Source organism: Passer montanus, unplaced genomic scaffold (genome assembly GCF_014805655.1).
Source record: "Passer montanus isolate IOZ18808 unplaced genomic scaffold, ASM1480565v1 scaffold17, whole genome shotgun sequence".
In the NCBI taxonomy this organism is placed as follows: Eukaryota; Metazoa; Chordata; class Aves; order Passeriformes; family Passeridae; genus Passer; species Passer montanus.
The window spans coordinates 12,426,980-12,450,161 of record NW_024364270.1 but is presented as its reverse complement, the minus strand read 5'-3'; the positions used below and the strand labels follow the sequence as shown (position 1 = coordinate 12,450,161).

General features: G+C 34.3%; 1 protein-coding gene across 1 annotated transcript in view; it reads right to left on the bottom strand.

The window, feature by feature from the left end:
- CFAP54 (cilia and flagella associated protein 54) overlaps positions 1-23,182 on the bottom strand; it is a 101,585-nt gene that overhangs the window by 13,674 nt on the left and 64,729 nt on the right. Inside the window, exons 47-62 of the mRNA XM_039703807.1 lie at positions 20,769-20,855; positions 19,687-19,809; positions 18,765-18,818; positions 17,270-17,486; positions 16,840-16,934; positions 15,069-15,238; positions 9,833-9,935; positions 8,370-8,508; positions 7,339-7,496; positions 6,959-7,144; positions 5,616-5,742; positions 5,164-5,316; positions 4,007-4,115; positions 1,478-1,583; positions 666-755; positions 2-143 (exon numbers count right to left, since the gene is read on the bottom strand). Coding sequence (XP_039559741.1) covers positions 2-143; positions 666-755; positions 1,478-1,583; positions 4,007-4,115; positions 5,164-5,316; positions 5,616-5,742; positions 6,959-7,144; positions 7,339-7,496; positions 8,370-8,508; positions 9,833-9,935; positions 15,069-15,238; positions 16,840-16,934; positions 17,270-17,486; positions 18,765-18,818; positions 19,687-19,809; positions 20,769-20,855 — 2,059 coding nt within the window. The remainder of the gene's footprint in view (position 1; positions 144-665; positions 756-1,477; positions 1,584-4,006; positions 4,116-5,163; positions 5,317-5,615; positions 5,743-6,958; positions 7,145-7,338; positions 7,497-8,369; positions 8,509-9,832; positions 9,936-15,068; positions 15,239-16,839; positions 16,935-17,269; positions 17,487-18,764; positions 18,819-19,686; positions 19,810-20,768; positions 20,856-23,182) is intronic.

The following is a 23,182-nucleotide window of genomic DNA, read 5'->3' as shown; positions in this document are numbered from 1 at the left end:
CCAGATATGAAATCTCTGTATGAAGAACAAAGATCCATAGAAGCAAATTCTGGGATTTTTTGTTGCACTTCATCATTGATGTTCTGTTCTTTAACACTCTTCATTCCAATTAACAGCTGAGAAGCAAGCACAGCTTCACTGACCTAAAAATAACATTTGTTTTATTCAGGACTTATTCACTACAAAGTTTATATAGATTTCAATATATTAGAGCAGGAAGACGAGGACAAAAAATTAATTATTCAACATACTATATTTCTAAAAGTTAAGAAAATGTTCTATTTCTTTCTGATAAGGTACACATTATATCAAAATAAATCATCACTGCAGACAGCTTAATTACTACGTAGTGATTTCAAACCAGATATCCTCATCTGGATGCCACTGATGTCTGTCCACATGTCAAATACATGTGCACACATATCAGGTCATGTGCCATTTTATTTGCACTGAATCAAAGTTAAGGTAAACACAGTCATATCTGTCCAAGAGAGATTAAATGCATTACTCAGTGTCCATTTTAATTTTATTAAACAAGATCTACGCCAGAAACTTCAGGAAACCTTAACACTCTTGTTTGCATAGCCTTATTTGCTTGTATAAGGAGAATAAGATGAAATGTAAAAAAAAAATAAAATATTGCCTCTTCAGAATATTGCACCAACCTGTGAAGCTGCTCTTATTGCAATCCAGGCTTGTGCTTTGTAGACTTCTGATTTCATAGCTTCCTCAGAGGACTGAGCTACAGAAGAGGTCTAAAAATTATATACCAGAATCAGGATTCCAAATATATTAAAGTAAAATATATTCTAAACATAGAAGAAAGTCCTCCAACTTATAAAGTAATTGTTTTATTTGTAAGTTGTAAAAATTGGCATTGAATGTAAATGCATGCATTAATTGCTAAAATGAAAAAAAAATTCCAGAGCATACTAACTGGCTGCTCCTGGAAAAAGTTTTTTCAGAGCAGCTTATACTGTGGTCAGTACTGTATACAGTGTTGCTATCATATTCCCTTCTTTTAGAGTCTTAATTACCTCTTTTCTCTAATGTTACACAGTTTGCTTTCCATCTATGGCTCACAGGAACTTTTATGTGGTTAAAGACACTTATATTTCTCATGCTGTTATTCATATTTGTATAGAACATTTGAAATTTGATAAAGTTAGTCTTTTAAAAAACAGGTTTGAATGTTAAGTACATTTTCCAAGGTACAGATTAATTTATACATAATGGGAAATGAAAACACTGTTGGTTTCTTCCTATTTTATATAGAAAAATATTTTAAATATTATCATTCAATGCAATAAATGCAAACAAGATCAAATTCTGTTATATGATTTCTTTTTGTGATTTTTCTAGGAGGACTTTTAGTATTAATATGATGTATAAGTCACTGCAAGTAATAATATGGCAAGGTGCACAATACATATTTCCTGTTTTGAAGAGGCCACTGCCCAAAAGACAGAAAACATACACTTGATTTGGAAGGCACCGAATTATCTGTCTCTGATTCATCCTCATTAGTTTCAGCAAAATAGAAATATGATAGTGCTATTTCAAGGTACGACCGTCTGATTAACCTGTAAGAAACAGCACACAGAATAATCAGCTTAACTATCAAAGTAAGCATTACAGTGATAAAATCTGTCTCCTGCATAGGACTAGCTAGATACCTCACCAAATAAATCATTCATCCAACCCCCATCATCTGCTTTAAGTGCAACTTCTTTCAGAAATTCAGGAATTCAGAAATCCGTGAGTTCCTTTTTTAAAGTCACACATCCTTATGGTGTGCTTAACAAATAACACCTTAATTTAATAGTACATCAAATATAGTATTCATTATTTGAAACTAATATTCCATAAATAAATTGCAAATTTTTAGTAAGAAAACCCTAATTCTGCAAGGGAATTGATCTTCCTGTACTGTTTGTCTTCCTTGCTCAAGTTAAGGCATTTATCCATTGCCCTGGTTTCCCTGAAACATAGGTAGCTGAATTTGGATATCAATCAAATTGTGTCCCCAGTCAAACTCTCCCAAGAATCAGCAAAGTTACCAAACAGTGACCAAACCAGACTTTTGTATCCTAACTGGGCTCAGATACTAACCACCTTAGTTTTGAGTTCTGTACCAGAACATTTTCAGACCATGCTCACCTATTCCCACTCTCCTCTTTTCAGTGATTTTTACAGTAGTATTGTAAACTAAGCAAAAATAATAGAATCATAGAATAGTTTGGGTTGAAAGGGGCCTTTAAAGGTCATCTAGTCCCACTCCCCTACAAGCAGCAGGGACACCTTCAACCAGATCAAGTTGCTTAGAGAACCCTTCAACCTTATCTTGAATGTTTTGAGGGCATTTATCACCTCTCTGGGCAACCTATTCCAGTGAATCACCATTGAAAAAAAATTTCTTCCTAATATCTAGTCTGAATCTACCCTCTTTTGGTTTAAAAACATTACTCACTACAAGCACTATTAGAAACTATCTCCATCCTATAAGCCCCCCTTTAAGTATTGAAAGGCTGCCAAAATGTCTCCCTGGAACCTTTTCTTCTCCAGGCTGAAAATTTCAATTTTCTCACCCTTTTCTCACAGCAGAGGTTTTCCAGCCTCTCATAATTTTTGTGGACTCTGCTGGACCCACTCCAACAGGTTGATGTCTCTCCTGTGCTGAGAGCTCCAGAGCTAGTGCAATACTCCAGGAGGGATTTCATCATATAAGAGCAGAGAGGCAGAATTATTCCCTTCAACCTGCTGAAAATCACTATACCTGGAGAATTTCTCCAACGTTTCTATTCCCTATAGGTTTATAATTGTCTTCTTATGCAGATTCCTCCTGGCTCTGCAGATTTCTTCTAATCTCACTTATGAATTAACCTCCCCAAGCATAGCAACAAACTCCTGCTCACATCGTTACTATTCTCGGCAGATACATATTAGTACAATTTGTGTAAAGCAAAATACAAAAGTCAGAGTACTGCACAGCTAAAGACTGAGCAAAGTAGCTGAAAAGATGGTAAATTCTACACTTGGCTGGCAACAATTTAGTTAAATTTCTAGTCTTGCTAAGAAAAAAGGATGTGAGACATCAAGAAACAACTTTAATTAAATAATACCACAGATATCACAGGGCTTGTATAAATGTGAGCAGGATGTTAAATTCTCTAAAACAAGAAAGCCATGGTCCATTGATGTCACTGTACATTCTTTTAGAAAGATGGTAGCAAATTAAATGAGAGTGCAGCAAATTAAACTTGCAAAACTTCACCACAGTCCATTTCTGCACCATCTTCCATCATGCTGGCTGCTTGTTGAGGTTTATTACTGTGCTACTACTTCTACATTCAGAGTTCTGGTTCATTAACTTAAGTAAAAGAATACCCAAACAAGCAAGGTAAATTGCTGCCTTTACACTGTCTCTAACTAGATGTGGCACATTATTCATTTAGACTGGTCAAGAAACAAAAAAACTAAAGTCCAATGTATCAGAGCTGCTTGACAGAATTTATTGGCTGTCTTGGCTCAGCTCTTCAGGCATCTTCTAGGCTGATAACTAATGCCAAAGTCACTGTCCTGATATCTGTTACAAACACATTTCCTACGATCCTTCTGCCTCTGCTCTTCTGACTATTTCTGGCTGGTAACCTTTTCAAGCTGGATTTCTGTTATCTGGAAGGGGGCAGACCACAGCTCATCTTCTGAAATATGAATAAACCTCCTGTTTAATTGATAGCTCTGTTCTCAGTGTTGACAGATAGGGCACAAATTTGGAAATAGAACAGAAAGCTGTAATTTTTGTGTAGGATTAAAAAATGCTTTTAAATTTTCTTATCATTTATTTTAAATAAGAGAATAAATATCCAATAGCTCTTCTCCACTGAAATAAAACATAAAAGATACTCCATAATAGAAGTCCCAGACTAAATCTCAAAAAACTGTTTAAAAATTATATTCATGTACAATTTAAATTCTTTTCAAAGTTATATAGCTAGATTCTTACTCATATTTTTGACCATGTTGCTGGCTGAGCTTAACAGCTTCCAAGAGGGTTTCAACAGCTTGAGATGACTTGCTATTGCCTCTTTCAGTTATCTGGCGTTCTACCTTACCTTAGAAAGAAATACAGAAAGTAGATTTTCAATATGCTAATAATTTTTCTTCTGTAAGACCCACCCAATCTGTTTTTCCTTCCAGAAAAGTTAAACAACACAATACATGATCTATTCTCCTCCTGTTAAGCAAGATCTTCTCCAGTTTGTTTAAAGGTAATGCACAATGCTTGTGTAACAATTCTCTTCATAGAGTAGCTGAAATAACCGAACTTGGGAATCATAATGAGCCCTAACATTTCCCGATCCCAGCTAGCAGAGCATTGTCTGTGAGGAGGTAATGAGCAGGCACAGGCCTGTTCTGTGCTCTGCTGCACACACTGTGTGACCCTCAGGCTCGTGTTGTGCTGGGCACATCCCACAGGACAAACGCGGCCAGCTTGCTGTAACAGAAGAGTCTGCTGGCAGCATCTTCTGTGATGGCAGTACCTTTCTGTGAAAGTGAAGCAAGAGGTTCTTATGTGAACATGCTTTTTGTCTGACAGTAGAAATAACGAATAGCATTGTTTTCTCTCAAGAACAGCTAAAAGATCAAAATGAGTAAACTTTTTTCACAGACAGGATTTGCATGTTGTGCTGTATCCTGATTGGTATCACATTCAATACTGCACAACTTGGAGTTCTCAGCCTCCGCAGTAACAGGAGATTATTTACACTGTCACATTTTTATTTTACAGTGTTAACTCCAAAAAATGGCATTTTAAGAGATACATTACAAGGTCTTCAATGTTTTTCTGGCTGGGATCCTCACAAACCAACACCTCCTGGTGCAAAACATAATTTCTTAATCTTGTTGGCCACACCCTTGGATCCCTGATAACATACAGATGAAAGTAGTTCTAATCCAGTTTTGAAATTATTTGTAGAATAATGCATCCTGAATTCCTCTGGTGTGGTACTAAATACAGGAGAGAGATCTGCATCTAGAGACACTGAGAAATGTCCAAACTTATTCTAGTTTTACAGTAAAATGTCTCCATTTTCAGAGACACCATGCATAACATTTCCTAGAATGGCACTTGGGATATACAAACAGAGGTTTATTTACCTATCTGAAAAAGAATTTCAATTTCCATATCTATTTTTTTTGTTGCAGCTGCTCTGCAAAGATTCAGTGCTGATTCTAAATGCCTGAGAGCATGTAGCCATTGCAAGGGATGTCTTGCAGCTGTAGAAGCTAATTTTTCAGCTAATGTGTATCCTAAAGAAAAAAATGAAACAGTTATTTGTAAATTATTTAGCAGAAAACCAATTTATGCAAAAATAAGCTAATTTCTGAGAAGAAATGCTGCTACATATTTACTGTTACAATCCAATTCTCAAAAATTCAAGTGATTGATGGATATAAATACAAAGCTAGTGTTTCACTATTCTGTGATGCCATTGAGGTTTACCTAGGCCACTCAAAAGAAGCCCAATCTACACCAATCAACCCATTGACAAAATATGAGTGAAAATTTACTAAAATTTAAAATTAATAATGAGTTGTGTTTTTCTTACCAATTTTCATTTTGACTAGGGCTAGCAAGTTAATATATGGCAGGTAGATATTCCTCGTGGGTAAGACCAGGCAAGTCAATGTATTGTCTTCTCCTTGCCGTTCAATGGGTTCACCGCAATCAAAAATCTATGAAAAGAGCATGCTCAGTAAAATCAAGTTGCAGACAGCAAATTAAATAGCTGTTTGAGAAAGTAAGTTAGATATTGCAAAACTGAAATGTCTTGAAAAGAACACTAGAAAAGGATTCAATATTCCTGAATTCCTTTTTTTTAGTGCGTACTTGTCTTGAAAAAGAGTCTTGTAATGCAAACAAACAATTTTAATGAATTCTTGATTGAACTTAGTAATGTTAGGCTTTGGTTTTTAAAAGAAAACTCTCTAAAATCAGTGTTTTAGAAATAGATCTCACAAGTAACCAAAGCCCTGGAAAGAAACTGTCATTTCTACAAAGAAATCTGACATCCAGCAAAGGCCAGAAAAGAAAAAGAAATTAGCATGTAGGGACCAGTCAAACCTTTCATTCATGGAGATAAGACAATGGGGAGACATTGTAAAGTGTCAAGTCACTTGAAGGTTAGCAAGTCTCACAGTTGGAAGTTTGAGTCTGAAGTGATTCATATGATTCTTTATTACTTAGGGAAATAAATATTTTGGTGGATTAAATTCCCATTTTAGAAAATATGAGGAAAGAGTTTGATCTAAAAACTTTCCTCTGTAACCTGTACCAAGTTCAGATAAAAACGTCTATTTTTGGATTCCAAATAGGTAAATGGTTTAGTGCTCTCACAAAGTTCATGTCTTTAGATTTATTTTTTTAATTACCTATTTAAATTTTTACATGGAAATTATTTCTTCATACCAATTATAACAATCCATCAACCTAAAATATCACGCTACTTTAAACAGATTGTCCTGATTCAAATTATTCTAAGACACAAAGCTAAGTTCTTAGATGCTTAAGACCTAGGAATTTAATGAGATCTGCATTCTCCCTGAGGTGTTGAGTATGAACATGTCCCTCATTGCAAATGGGAAAAATTAGTGTTCTGCATCTCTTTAGAAGTCAAACTACCTATTTCTTTTTCACATCTGGATGCTTATTTTGCAACTATTCAATATTTTTAAATTCTGTGAAAACACCAGACTTCACATATGAATATGCATGATGAGTATGGATAAAGAGTTTGGTAAGATTAATTACTTCTTTACACTATTCTAATGTATTTAAAACTCAACTGATCAGCTACTAGGAATAGCCCCTCTTAATAACTCATAAAAAAGCTTCCAAGATGAATAATTAAGGCTGTTGGAAGGATTTGGAAATGCACTGACATATACTCACTGCTTTAATGGTAAACTCATGTGCCAAAACAAGCAAGTTAAAAGGTTTCACTGCAGAAGAGCAATGTTCTGAGTCCTCTGCTATTTGCAGTGGCAGTATGTCTGCCAGCAGAAGCATGCTTTTCACAAGAGTCAAAGAAGCTGGCAGGGAAATAAATGTATCTTCTTGGAGTAAACCGATGATATTCTGTTTGGACACAGACAACATAAACCAAAGTAGTTACTATATTCCTGTCTATTTATGAGGACAAAGCACACAAAGTGAAAAAAAATCAATATTAGAGGCACTATTTCAAACTTATTTAATGCTGCCATCAGCTGTTCTGACTACACAAAAAATTAATCAAAGAAAAGTGAACAGTTTTTCTTTTGTGTTCAAACCTGCAAAAGAAGTTTACTTTCTGCCACAGGACGTTTTTCTTGCAGGTCAAGAATAGCAGCTTGCAGCATCATTTCAGCCTGAGTCTCAACATCACCAAAGGCTTCTGCTTCTAATATTACTTCTTTTATCACACTTCTGCGCTCAGCCACATCATTTCCTAAAGAAGAGAACATATGAATAGAAAAATACAATAGAAAATACTTCATTGTGTGTTCTACTTTTAAGTCTTTCTATACTAAAAAGTTACAGAAAATATGACATTATTCCACATTGCATGTGCACCATTTCATCAAATTTGTGTCAAATTTACTTTTAAAGGAAAGAAAAATCACTTAGTTTCTAAACTAAAAAGCAAGCCACCAACATAAATATTAAGGTATTTGAGACCTGTTCTACTTATCCAAAAATCTGATTTTTGTTAAAATTGCAAAATAGTAACAGCCTGCAGAGAAATTATCCAGAACTGATTAAGTAAGAGTTTGGCAACAGACTTAGACAGATTTTGGTACTTAAGTGAGCATCGGAGTTGTTCATAGAACCAAAGAATGAAAATCATTTTATTCATAACCAAACGTCAAAAGATGTATTTTGCAATGTCTCTCTTAATTTCTTTTAAAAATAACCTGGAACATTTTTAGGAGCTATGTAGGAATATTTCATTTATTGGAGATAAAGAAAACTAAAAATATTTTGAGACTTTTAAAACCAGAAGCACTCAGCAACAGCACTTTTTAAAACGACCATACTTTGTAAATTACACTAGAACATTTGAAATTTTAGGCACAGTTATCCATAGGTAATGACTATTAAATGAAAATTAATATAATACTTTCTGGTTTCATGTTCTAGGAGAGAATGTGCTCATAAATATATTTTCCTTATTGGATTGGATGAATGTAATACAAATTGTTCAGTGGTAATACAGCCCCAGACTTAATGTTAGTATTTTTTAACTATGAAAAAGAATTGTGTCTGTGTAGGCTCATTTGCCCATTATAATCCCAAAATCTAAAGGAAGAAAGTGTAGTACCTTTCATGTCACCAACACCATGTATCTGTGTCACGAGTGCAGACACTAACATTGCTCGACACCTCAGCCACAAATGTACATTCACGTGCCCTTGGGCTGTTACACGAGCAGGAAGTGAAACAACTTCCATGGTGGAGTCCTATCAAATCCCAAAAGCAAGAAAAATGTTACTTTCTCAGTAACATACTTTGCTACAAACAAGGCAACAGGGCAGCACCAGTCTAAATTAAATTAAATTATTACAAATATATTACAAATAATAGTAACATTTTAAATAGAAGTTTATTTGAAGGTTAGATACATATATTTTAATAACAGTAGGAAATTTATTTTTTAAATTTTAATAGATACTAAATATTTTTAGCATTGAATATTAAACCACTTTTTATGTGAGACTCCATAAATATATCTATATACTATATTTATTATGAAGAATAATTCTAAGAGTTTCGTTTATATTGCACTCAAACAGGAAGATTACAAAAACTTCTGAGCCACCTGAAAGTCTAATTTTAGAGCAGGAGCAGTATCAGTTTCTGGTATCTCAATAATGACTAGAAAGAAATTTCTAGTTTTTTATGTTTCTGTTGAGTGTAATGTAGTAGTACAAGTGTTTGTGAGAATTCTCAGCTCAGCTCCTTGTGCTATCTTCATATATTCTAAAAACTCTTTCTATTGCTAAAATTCTACACTCCATGTTCTACTATTTGTTTCAGCAAGCAATCACTGGATAATGCACCACTTGCATTTAACTTATACGAAAAATCATCATGACTGATTTACATCTATACAAATGAGGAAAAAAAATATCTATAGCTCAGTTACTGGCTACAGGACCATCCTAAGAAAAGAGAGGAACAAGTGCAGAGAGACAGAAGCCCCTGATATGCAACACAAACCGTGTTGCTTGTCTGTGTGAGTCAATTTGACTCACTGTGCTCTCAAGAGTGACTGAGTGGTGTGTGACCAACAGGCTTTCCAAAGCAGAGGTCAGAATCCCTGATACTGGACAACAGAAGTCAGCTGAAATCTTGCTCCATGTGGAGCACAGCAGTGATGTGAAATGGTCCATCTGGCTCTTTGAAAGAGAATTCAGTTTTCAATCAGAAAATGTAAAGCACCTTAACTGGATAATACAAGATTTTCAACTGATAGCCATTTTTTTCACTTCCTTTTTGTTTGATGGGTTTTAAACAAAAGAAGATTTTCAGTGCTGCCATTTCAGAGTAATAGAAATAAACACTGTAATTCCTAACCTCATGTAAATTATAATGATGATTACAGACACCTTGAGCACACCTTAAGCAAGCAGGTATCTGAAGCATGTCAAAGATCATTTTTTCCCCAGGTTAATGGTTATCACATAATACAAATGACTGCTATGTTCTAATATTATGAAAATCACTCAACACTTAATACAAAAAAGATTCATATACAGAGAAAGAGAAGTTTAAAACACATACCAAACACTCCCTTTCATCCTTTTCCTCTTGAAAATGTGCCACATCCACACAAAAAACTTTTGCATCTTGGAGAAGTCGAATTGCAGAGAAAGCCAAAGCAACACTGTGGTATAAAGCAATATTATTTTTAAAATCCTAATTATATTTGCCACTTTAAGATTTTATTAGTATAGATACTTATTTTTTACTATGCCAGAGATGTAAATCACCAGTTACCAATTTTTTGCTTCAGTAAAACATGGTTACACTCAAACCATTTTCCGAATTTGTAGGCATTACATTATGAAAGTGACAGAAGAGCACTAAGAAAATAAATTTTGCCAATAACAGACATAACCTGATAATATTTCACAGTTAGGGTGGTTAGGCATTGGAATAGGTTGCCCAGGTTCATGGTGGAGTCACCATGCCTGGAGGAGTTTAAGAGGCATCTGGGTGATACAATTTAGTGGTTTAGTGGTCACAGCGGTGATGCTGGGTTGATGGTTGGACTTGATGAGCTCAATGATTATTATTTGATCAATAGCAGATAAGCTCAAATATGTCATATTCTGTTGGAGCAATCAAAATAGAACTCCATTGTAATTTTCAGTTACACACAGAATCATAGAATCATTTTGGCTGGCTGGCTGGTAAAGACCTCTAAGATTGTCAAGTCCAGCTTTTAGATCTAGTCAAATCAGTAGATCAAGACCAACCACAGCATATCTGTCTTCAGAGATAACTTCTTAGAAATTATAAGATGTAAAAATACTAAAAATTACAAGATCTATTAGGAGAGCTCTATATTATCCACAACTAAGGTTAATACCTTTCTCCTTAAAACTTTTACAGGCTGTGCATTAATCCTCCTGTTAAATCCATATGGTCAAATACTCACAGAATTTTAGTAAACACCACTAAGGTGATGAGGCAAAACCTCCTTAGCAAGAAATCTCATGATATTGCATCTATTGTACTCCCCACCCCATAGCCCAAATTCTTTTCTGGAGTTCACTTTGAACAGCACCTTTGAAAGATACAGACACCATTAGGACTGGTGTAACATTCAACCCTATGTGTCAAAAAATGATGGGCTTAGATCTCAAAATATTTTCAGGTTTCTTAAAATATGAACTACTGGGTTTTTCTTTTTTTGCTGTCTTTATAAGCACTCAGATATCCTCAGCTAATGTTCAATTTTCATCACATGTACAAAAATGTGTATCTACAGCAGCAGACTTTGTGAATACAATTATTTCATGATATGAAGACATCTGCAAAAGAAGAAGACCTTTCTCATACTAGGAATTGTTGTCCAGAGAACACACTATTCCAAATATTCTGAGAATTGCCAAAATCAATATTTCTTTGTATTGGTTTATTTTTTTTTCTTTGTATTGGTTTCCAATTGCACATTTTCCTCTATGTCTGTAAATCTTTACTTTCCCACATCTCTAAAACATTTTTTGAGTTTGGTTTTGGGGGCTGTTTGTTTGGAATTTTTTTACAATTCTACATATTCTCTGATCACAGAAACATTTTTCTAATAAGTGTAAGCTACCAAAGAGTATGCCTACCTCACTACTTGAAAGATGTTTTTCATCAGGTTAATTGTTAAAAATGCACAACCAAAGATCTTATCTATGCTGTTTTTTTACATACACTCTCTTTACATAAAGACTGCTTGTTATGAAGCATATTTAAATAATAGAAAATAATTATTAACACCTTAAAGTCCTTTTTACACCGCCAGAACAATGCTAAGATCTTTTAATGCAAGAGAGATTCAGGGTCTGTGTGAATTTACTGCATTTGAGATGTTTTAGACTAATGGTTGTGAAGGCAAAGATCTTGCACCAAGAATTCTGAACACGAGCTGAACTACTTCTAAGTTACACACATTAATCTGTCAACATATGTATAACCACAGGATGGATAACCTCCTGTTAAGATAAGAGAGCAGTTAAAGTCTTCCTGTCATTTCTGATTCTACCCTCCTTGTTGTTTTTGTGATGCAGACCTGGATGGATTACACCAATTCAGCACAAATAGACCCCAAAGTAACAACGAGAAACAAAGCCATTAATATCTTGGCTTTTACATTTCAGAATTCAATCCTCATGAATCTCCTTCATCATCCCTTTACCTCAGTTTTATTCAACAAAATGAAAACAGAATAAATCAATGTTGCATTGGATGATAAGTTTCTCTCTAAGAACAGAAAAGGTGAAAGAGAATTTGCTTATAAAAGCAAACAGAAAAAAGGATAATGCAATGATGTACCCCAGCTGCTTTTTTTAAGAGTTCTCCCCTCAAACCAAGGCATCAAAGTTAAAATTACAGCAAAATCTAACTTCAAACATTGCTTGAGATGCTGTGGTTCACATCTCAAATACCTTGGAGAAGTTACAGCACCTAGGAGTATATACAGGTTATTAACAAATACTAAACTAAATTCCTCAGCACCACTGCCTTGAGTTAACTGCTCTTGTCAACATTTAGCAATACTGAAAATGAGGCTATTTTTACCTACATGCTTACACATAAATTTCTTAACTAAAATACAGACCACAAACCAAAGATTCATATATGCCTTAAGTCACAATTTATTCACATAAGCAGAGAAGCACACATTTGGGTAATTAAAAACTTCACATTTATAGGACAGACACCATGAAAGTAGTCTGCTTGAGATCGATGGGATTAGTCCTATACATAAAGTTATTCTGAAGCATACATTTTTTTGCAAGACAGAAGCTTGTAATGCAGAAGCTTCCCTTGATGAAATTTTTGTGACCCTCTTCTGCTGTCAACAAGAGTGATGTATCTATACATTTCCCTTGACAAAATACACATCCTTTTATCAGCTGAATCAGAAAGTGACAAGATGATCAAAATAGGAAAGTACAGCTGACTATAACAATTTCACCACTAGGTCATTTCGCCAAAGGAGAAAAAAAAGATGAATTTCTGTAATATCATGCAAAGTTTGATTTCTAGGCTGGCAGGCAGGAAACATTCAGCTGTCTGAAGAAATGTTTCATTTGTATCTGAGGCAGACATATCAACAGCTTCCATGGCAGCGCAATAAAACTGCAAAATAGGTTAAAAAACCCCAAACCCTTCCTTTTTTTTTTATGGGTTTTTCTTCCCTGATACTGACCACTATCAATATATAAGACCCACTAAACAAACACCCATCAAAAATTGGAGAGTCACAAAAAGTGATCTATACAATGCTTGACATCCATTGAAATTCTCGATATTCTAAAAAAGTTTTTTCAATCTGAGACAAGTTACAAGCCAACAGAGAAACTAATTTCTATCTCTAGGATATAAACAGCATGGCAACATGAAGGGTCCTGCAGTGAAATGTCTTGCATATACTGGAACCACTTCGGAAGGGCGAGAATGTCTGAGAGAGGACTCTACAAATGAAGGTTTTACCAAGCCTAATATCAAGCTAAGATTACACACAGGATGTTTCAGAAGTGTGAATTCTGCTTCTTGATGACCAGTACAGTGACTTTATAAAATTCAGGACACTCAAAAGTATGATGAGGTGACTGTCAGCGACTGGTGGATTTCTCCTTGACAATTTACTGTAAATTAATCTAATTCTAAAAGCACTGAAATGGATTAATATTTCATGTTGAGAAACGTCCATAAATAACCTACAAGTTCTTACTTTGCATCTTCCCTAATGGCATTATTGCTAAATTATTACAGTCCTATTATCTGAATTTTTGGCAACTGCTTTCTTTTAAAATAACGTACACAAACCCTGGGGGAAAGACCACGCTGCAGACTGTTACTGTTTTCAGCACAGTAAGGCTGTACAGCCCCATGAAGCTCCTGTCCTTGTTGGTTATTTTTACTGCTGTACCATAACAATGCAAAAGAATTGTGCTATTTAAAAGGTACTGATTTTGAGAGTGTTCAGCTAAGAGAGCTGAGAGAAGGAAGATGGCTTGTTTTGTCACAGAATAAACATCTTTTTTAATTGGGTAAAAAAATCCCATTGAGACTGATTTATCTATTGGCCTGATGAGTCACTATCACTTCATCAGCAATCTTCACCACTATTTCAACAATAAAGAAGGGGGTTGTTTTGGTTTTTTTTCTTGTTTTTTTTTTATGCTTACTGTGCCATTTCTTATTTTAGGAATTCTGGTGTGTTTAGTTAGATTAGACCTAACAAACATGACAAATACTGATTACATTGTACCAAATCTCAATCTAATCTGGCAGGTGATGGCTACACCTGAGGATGCTCCATCTGTAGTTCGCAATTTGTATGCCTAAAGATTTTCCATCTAATAAAAGATGAGATAAAAAGAGCTTCACACTGATAAAATTATCATGCATTGTTAAACTAACATCCTTCTTACACAAATTAATGTAAAATTACAGGTATACTAAACTGACAAATCCTCCTAGGTAAAAGACCAAAACAATGCTTGGAATTTAACATCTACAAAGAGTTAATATATTTCTGTAGGTCCAGTATATTCCAAGAATGTTAAAATTGTAACTTCATTAAATTCTCCAAAAGAAATCAGAATCTCAAAAAAAAATTACAGAATTTGGGAATACTAATTTAGAGAAAATATCAGGCACACATACAGATACATAGAGATAATTCAGCCATAGAGATAATACAACAGTATTTTAGACTCTATGACTAACAACATACTGCTGCTGAAATCTGTTCTGTTTACATCTACTTCAATGCTTTTTAATCATTGTAATTTAAAAAATAAAATTTTGATGTTTTAATTTGAAACCAATAAGTATATCAAGAAGAAACATTCCTTTAGGACATAAACACAGGGCATTCTAGAACAAAGTAGAATTCAGTAGTCCTGAGATACAATTAGTGCTCTGATGTACAATTTAAATTGATAAGAACTCGTATGATCTAACATATCCAGGCTTTAACCAAAGCCATGAAGATTGCAACTTCTCTTTGGTTTTATGCAACTCTTTATCACAAAACTATCTCACAGAGAAACTGCAACTGATTCTCTGGGCCAATTGAATCTCTGGCCCTTTAAATCATCATTTAAAAAGCAAAAGAAAGCAATAATAAAAAAATTAAATACCTGTGTAACTTACATTTGTAAATATACTAACGGAGTTGTTACAGATAACTACTAAGATTTACTATATTGATGCAGTAATAAAGAAATTATTTTTTTAATCACTGGTGGCGAATGCTGTGCGAAGTAAGGTTGTTCATAGCATTACTTACCTGAGAGGTGATTGATGCCTTTGCTGAGAAATAGAAGCAAGTTCAAGTTTGGCCTCAATAAGAGCCTCTAAATCTTCCACAGAATACCGAGATATGTCCCCATCATATTTTTCTTGTATGTCCTGCACAAGATAGCTAAGACTTTCTTCAGCTTCTGTCAATAAAATCCCCTAAAGAACACAGGGTTGTATGATTTCAAAAACTAAAGAAAAAAATTTTCTTTAGAAATATTTTTTTTTTTTCAGTATAGCCTGCTATCACTGCATCCTAAAATAAATCAACTTAAGTGCAATAGGCCTTTTCTATAAATGCGGGTGGGGTGGAGTATAGCCTGCTATCACTGCATCCTAAAATAAATCAACTTAAGTGCAATAGGCTTTTTCTATAAATGGGGGTGGGGTTGATAATTCTGTTTTTGTCAGGCATTCAGAATCATGGTGTTTAAATCTGCAATATCTTAACAATGTTCCTATGCATGCTTAGATACATATATTAAGGCTTAGCAATGCTATTCATTAATTTCCCATTCTTTATCTAATAGCTATACTTGATAATCTTATACTGTACTTCTCACTATGCTTAGTAATTTTAAACAACAAACACAACATTAAAAACAACTTAAAGATGACAAAAGAAGTATTACATTCTTTATTAGATATATTTTGATATCCTTGTGTGCAGTATGTATCCTCAAAGTTCAACTATAATTTACAGTCTTTCTGATCAAAAAATCTGTAGGAAGCTGTAAAAAACACATTTAAAAAGAAGCTAATTTTAAATTAAATGTCAACTGTGGAGCTTTCAGCAGAATTAAAAATTTATTTAAAGGTTTGTATCATCCAATACATTACTTTGATTAAAATTCAGAGCTCAACTTAAAAAGAATCACCAAAAAACCCAAACCATAAAAAACTCCTCCAAAAGAATAGAATAGTTAAAGAAAAAAAAAAGAGTAAGAAATACATTATGCCTCTTAAATGAGCCTCATTCAATTCAAATGAACATTTCTATTTTAGTTATTTTCAAGTTGCTATTTTCAAATTATAATCAAACATTCAAGTTTCTAGTATATGACCTATACCAACTGCCACATAAAATCATCCTTCCTTCTCCAGACATACTTTTTGTATTTGGCTGTTTGTAACAATGGCCAAATGTAGATACTTCCAAAATGGAATGCCCCTGTGAATATGTCAGCCCTTAATTTTGGTCTTTTTGTGATGTGAAACTGATAAGCATAAAGTTTACAATTAAACAAAACAAAATCCAACTAAACAAACCCCCTTCAAACAAAGCTAATAAGCTGTTGTATGTTTTCTTCAAAATAAAGTACCAGAAAGAACTACATGAAAAATTTGAAATATTTCACATATGAAAATGGTAGAGAATGGGTTTTTATTTATATAGCATACTGCCCCATCAAAGAGTCTCTGACATGCTCTACAGATGGAACCCTCTGAAAGGAGATTATTTTATCTTGAAATCCCACTGTCTTTACCCTTTATGCTGAAATAGTAATACTGAGATCTGATTGTGGAAATATGTCACATCATTTGAAAAATTATTGTACCAAAAATGAAAAATGATTGCACCAAATAGTCAACACTTCATGCACAGCTAGTAAGACTACAGTCAAATTAGAAAGAGAAATATTAGTCTCCTTTTTCAGACCATCCTCTCATCATAATTTCTGTTACATTGAAGGCATTAACACTATTTTTTGGATCAATCTGCATTTTCTTAATCCTTTTCTCCTAAAAATCAAAATTACCTTCAGCATGGCCATATTTAATTCATCTTTATGGTCAACAAGATGCACCGTTCTGTCTCTTTGTTCCTGTTGTCTTGAATCCTGATCAGCATCAACTGTCAAAAGCATGGCAGATAAAATTTCAGATAACAGAAGCAGAACCAAAGCATTCTCAGTAATTTGAAGAACATAGTCCTTTTCTTTCTACTTACAACTGGGACTTTCAACATCAAAATAAGTAATAATGGAACAAATTAATAATAATAGTAATAGAAGAATAATAAAAGAGCCTTAACAAGTCTTACTGCTTATTTCAATAATGACTGATTTTTTTCAGCAACATCTAAAATTAATATTGTTCATAATATGATGTCTTAACTCATATGCAGTTAAAAGTGAAAAAAATGCTTGAAACAATATAAATAAACTTTTCCACCATCCTTATAATTACCTTTTAGATTTGATGCTGTAGTTTTGCTTGGCTCTGGCAAGCTGTTGTTGTCAACAGAATATACATTTTTTTCAACTTTTTCAGGTATATTATTTATTGTGGCAGAAAGACAAATGATGAGATGCATTTTGGCTAAGGTTAATTTATTCATAATTTGTTGGTTGCACAGTGGCGCCACTGTTAAAGACAGACTCCAATTAAGTGTATCTTCCAGTACCTACAAGAAGGTTAACAGTTATTTGAAATGACACATTTTACATTTTTCTTGTTCAAGACATATTCTGTTTCTATTAATAGTGACACAAATCAACAATTAACATGATAATATTAGTAATATTCTCATTTATTATGAATGAGTTGGGTTTTTTTCCAAACTTCACCCCTCAGTAGGACTTGCTACAACCTCAGAGATTGGTTTTCAAGCAGAAGGTGCATCTATGAAGTTATAGCTATTATCACTGCAAGTTCTAGTTTTCTGCATTGTAGGTGAATCTGTAGTTCAAAAATCTCAACTCAAAGAAAAGTCTGCTGTTAGGGAAAAAAAATTCTTGTATCACATCATCATTCTAGCATATTCCATAGACTGTTATTCATTATAGCATCCTTATTTAATCATGAGTTTAATAGTCTCACTTTAGATTAATAAATTTAGAAGTTGAGTCTACACAGATTTGCAAGATCATGAGACCATTAACAGCACCACACATACTGTGAAGTGTTCAAATCAAAAGCTCAAGATAATGCACAACTTCAAAATAAATCAGAAACTAGTGAGATCAAAAGCTGTCAAGATACAATTCTCATTTCCATCCTGTAATACCAACTGTTGTAGGAGACACACAAGCTTACTGTAAAAAAGAGAGAAAAGTGGAGGGGGAAAAGGTAGGGATTGTAATTTACCAATTTGTTTTAATGGTACAACTTTTTCACATTCTGCTAACATTTACCCCTACCAGCTCAATGGATCTGTGAGAAGGTTAATAAATGGAGATTATTAAAACTGAAAAACACAAAAGAAGTTAGTGATGAGTAGGTGATTTTAAATAAAATGAGAAAATTACTGTTTTGACACTGGTTTATAGAGCCACCATTTTAATTTTCCACCCCCTCCACCCAGAAATGGACTTCAACCCCCATCTGAATTAGGACAAATCTATGACAACAACTCTGATTGACATAAATTATAACATTAAAAGCCTGAAACTCTCAGTATTTCAGCAGGATAAGCACCTGACCTTCCATATCACAACAAAGCCTGAATACTTCTATTAGTGTGTTTTGCACAGAAAAGCCACAGATTTGTACACACTAAATTTCCCATCTGAAAAATGGTGAAAATGGTAGTTGCCCTTCCTTTGAGAGATCAGCCACAAAATTGAAAATTTAGGAAACAGTAATCCATTGAGAATAATATGTCTTCTATTTACTGGGTTTTTTTTAATAATAACAAGGATATTTTCTCTTAAGACAGTTTACTTCTTCAGGGTTTTTTTACCTGCAAATTTGTATCAGTCATGACAGATTTTGAGGAATCAAATTTCTGTGAGGCCTGTGAAATGGAAAAAAACAAAAGTAATGTGTTACAACATGAGTGTAAAACCAATGAGTTAATAGAGGTGGGAGGAGGGAAATTTCCCTTCAAATCAGCTCATTAAACTCAATTTGTTCTCCTTCACTTTTTGTTACACAGGGTAAAGGAAGCAAACATGAAGTTTGTCCAATGCTCGACAACCCTTTTGGTGATGAAATCTTTCCTACTGTTTCTGCTGAATTTCACCTGGTGCTCTGTCCAGAAATCTTTTGTCATGTCACCTACCCAAAAGCACCACTCAGACAAGGGAGACCTTGATTACATTCATCCAGGATTAAATCATTAGGTTATTTTGACAAGGAAAGGCTGGTCATGGGAGAGGCTTACCCAACAGCCAGGTCTGCCTGCACAGGTATGCTCACAGTAAGACAAGAGTCCAGGTCAACTGTTAACAGCTTCCCACCCTTGTAGCACATCAGTGACCAGATAGAGGGGAAATCAAACTGACCTGGGGTGATGTGAGCTCAGGAATCTGTGGGCAGCAAGAGCCATTATGGCCCAGCATCTCCTGAGGCTGCCCTCGCCCTCCCCAGGGCCCCAGACCCCATGTCAGCTTTATCCATACTTTTCATGCCTGCATATGAAATCACACATTGTTTTTTCTACAGTAGTCTCTGCAGTACTCAGTGTATAAAACACAGGTTTCAAAATTGATTTTTGTTCCTGCTGTTTAGTGAGAGATTTTAATGCCATTCAAACCTACTGTTTGATTAATGTATTGAAAGAAACTTAGGAATTTCTTAACAACTTGCAGATATGGAGTATGTGCAGTTTCATGAAGAAAATGGATTGTTACAGCTCAATGTCATACTTTTATGGTGTTTACCTGCATTTGTTCATTATATCTGTATCCTGCTGGTATTTTCCATGGAATTCTCTCTCCCAAAATAAGTGAAGATAGCTCATGAAAGGCCTCCGTAAAAAATCCTATATCTGTAAGTACTTTAATCTATCAAAAAAATAAAAAAGCCTTTGATTTGAATGTTATTCATTATTCTTTTTGCTCAAAATCAAATATATTTAAAGGTAATTTTCAAATAGATTTGGCTACCAGAATAGTACATTGATGGAGAATGATCTTCAATGAAAAGAAATCTTTTACATATTACAGTGAATAATTTCAAAAATGTGTCTTTCACCTTTAAAAATAAATTCTTTAAAAACTTCCTCCTGACAAAGGGAAATAACCTGCTTCATCTGGTAAGAGTTTTGACTGCCTGTCCAAGATCAGCCCCTCAAAATCTGTTTCATAGATTTTACTCATCTCAGTCTTGTAGTACTCAGCTACTCTACCTAACCCATATCAACATTTCCTGAAAACATCTAAAACCAGTATCACTTTGACACTTAATACTCTTAAAAACTCTTGATAATTAGATGCCTTGAAAAAACCCTAAACATCAGTGAACATCAGTGAAATGACAAAAATCTGTTCCTAGATTTCATGGAACCTTGTTCTACCATTATAGTAAGAACACATTCAGCAGTAAACATCTGGGGGAAAAAAACCATTCATGTTCTGCACTGAAAAAAACATTTAAAAGAAAAATGGAACAAAATAGAAAATACCAAGTGAGAAGTCTGGACCAAAGAAGAAAAACCTCCTCTTCATCAAATAGAGAGGAGAAAGAATTTGTGGAAGCACTCAACAGCCTATGTAGAAAATTAACAGTATACTGTGTAAATATCTCTGCATGCTACTAAAATTGAGAATATAAATAATAATTGCATTTACACAGTACCCTTACCATCTGCTGTGCTAAGAAACACTAAGCAACAGCTGAAGTTTAAAGTATTACTTTTCATAGTATAAATATATGACTATTAAATTGACTACATTAAACAAAGAATTGAAAAGCTTACTTAAAATACAATGTGTTTTGAGAAAGAGAAAGTTTATTTTATTACCTTGAGGATTCTTCCTTCAATACATTTAGTTGGGTCCTTACAAATCTCAGATACAATATACTGGTATAATGTGAACAGAGGTAAAATCTGTAGCAAAATAGTAGGGCATGCAGCTATAAACATCATACAGGGTACAGTTATGGAAATACACATTGCAATTACATATCAAAAGTATATAGATAATGTAAGATTACATCACACACCATCAATACTTCTCTTACACTTTCTGAAATATTAAGGTGTTAAAAAGTTTTTCAGCTCACTAAAGCTAACCCCTGATACTACCTTATTTCTGATTCACAATGTAGAAAGTGAAGTTTGTTCGAATTATTCTGTGTTCAAGGTGGGGTATTTTACTACATCATTACTGTAAACCTACCAGAAATAGGTTGATACAAGGGATTTCTAAAACTGTCTGCATTTTGATACCATATTTTTTCAATACAATTAACAGAAGAATAGAATTCTGTAAGCTTTTTAAAATAAACACAATGAAGTCCTGCAAATAAGTGAAATTATACCATTTGTAAAATAAAGTTGATGGTGACTTACTGACAAATTTATTTACATTCATTTTAAATTTAATTTTTTTGTAGGGACAACTAACAAAAGGAACATTTTAAAACAGAGCTCTATTAAAGTATAGAGACATTGTATATCCTTCCAGTATCTGAAGGGGGCCTACAGGGAAGCTGGAGAGGGACTCTTCTTCAGGAACTGTAGTGATAGGACAAGGAGTAATGGGTACAAAGTGAAAGAGGGGAAATTTAGGTTAGACATGAGGAGGGAGCTCTTTACTGCAAGGGTAGTAGACACTGGAGCAGGTTACCTGTGAACTTGTGGATGCCCCAGCCATGCAGGGATTCAAGGGCAGGCTGGATGAGGTGCTGAGGAACCTGGTCTAGTGGGAAGCATCCCTGCCCTCAGCATGGGAGGTTGAAACTATATGATGATCTTTAAATGTCCCTTCCAAACCTAAACATTCTATGGTTCTATGATTTATTGTTATACAATATTTCTGAAAAAGCAGATTCTTTCCTAACAGATTTATGTGTTTATTGAAAATGAAAGAACTTTGAAAATTTAATTACTGTTCAGCTTTTACATTTTTCTTCACTTTAAAATGTCCCCGAGCTTAGAAAATGCTAACAGCATTGTTAGATTTTTGTCAAATTCACTTAAAGTTTTCACAATGTAGTTTAATACTTCTGAATTTGGATTACAAATGCTTGAGGCAAATGTTTTAATTGTAATCATACAGTTTCCTATTGATATTTGAAGTAGTTCAACAAAATTAGTCTTTGAAGTTTTATTTTTAATAAAACTTGAATCTTGATGCATTTTGATTTAAGTGTCAAATCAACTTAGCACCCACCATCCAAAACATTCCCACACAATAAGCATTCAGGGGAAATGAAGCTCTCATTCAGCTAAAAATGCAATTGCTTTGACGATGATCCATGAACTGGATCTATATTCTGCTGGCAAAAGTGCAGAAAGAATCAAAGATGTGCATGGCCATGTGAAGCAAGCAGTCAAATTAAGTGCCTCTGCCTCCAGGTAATTGTCTGCTCCTGGATTTTACTGGAGGACAGCCAGGACAGTTACACAAAGCCAAATAACAAAGTGAACTCCAGTAATGCAGGATGGGGAAAAGCAACAATGGCAGTTAGTCTGAAGTTCCAAAAGAAATCAATCCAATAAATGGTTTGCTGACAAAAAAAAAGTATAGCACCTTTCTGTCTCCTCCTGTCTAACTCCTCTTCCATTCCTACCTCCTAACCCTTGTTTCTCCTTGCTGCCAGCCCTGCAATCTATTCTCTTCCCTGGCACTGGCTCTACCACTTGCAGGACCTTGTCATAAGTGGATTCAACTCATCAAAGCAGGAAAAATCTATCTACTTTTTCAATGGAGAGTTTTCTGTCATGCTTGATTTACAGAGGTAGAAAATAATCCCCTGACAGGAAATTCTGTTGGTGCATACAGGATCAAATTAGAAAAGAGAGAGTATTGCACCTTTTTCAGCAGTAGCAATCGATTCATCTGTTTATTCTAATGTACAGCACTGCACCTTTGAAGGAAGCTGGATTAAAGTAGAAATGGTCAGACATTAAATAGAGGAAATAGGAATATGACCAGCATAGGAGGGAAGTTATAAAAACATTTCATACAGAGGAATAAGAGAACAATGGAAGGAGAAAGGCAGAAGGGACTTTTATCTACTGGAAGCTGAAGTATTGAAAGCACTCTCGACATACTACATTTAAAGTATTTTTCGATAGAATGTATTTTAAGTAGCATATAATAGAAAATTTCCTCTAAAATGCCTAAGCTAAATGAACCATGTGTTGTCATGTTCCAGAATAAAAAAAATTTCCTAATTTTTTTCAAAAACTTGTATGCAGCAAGCTAT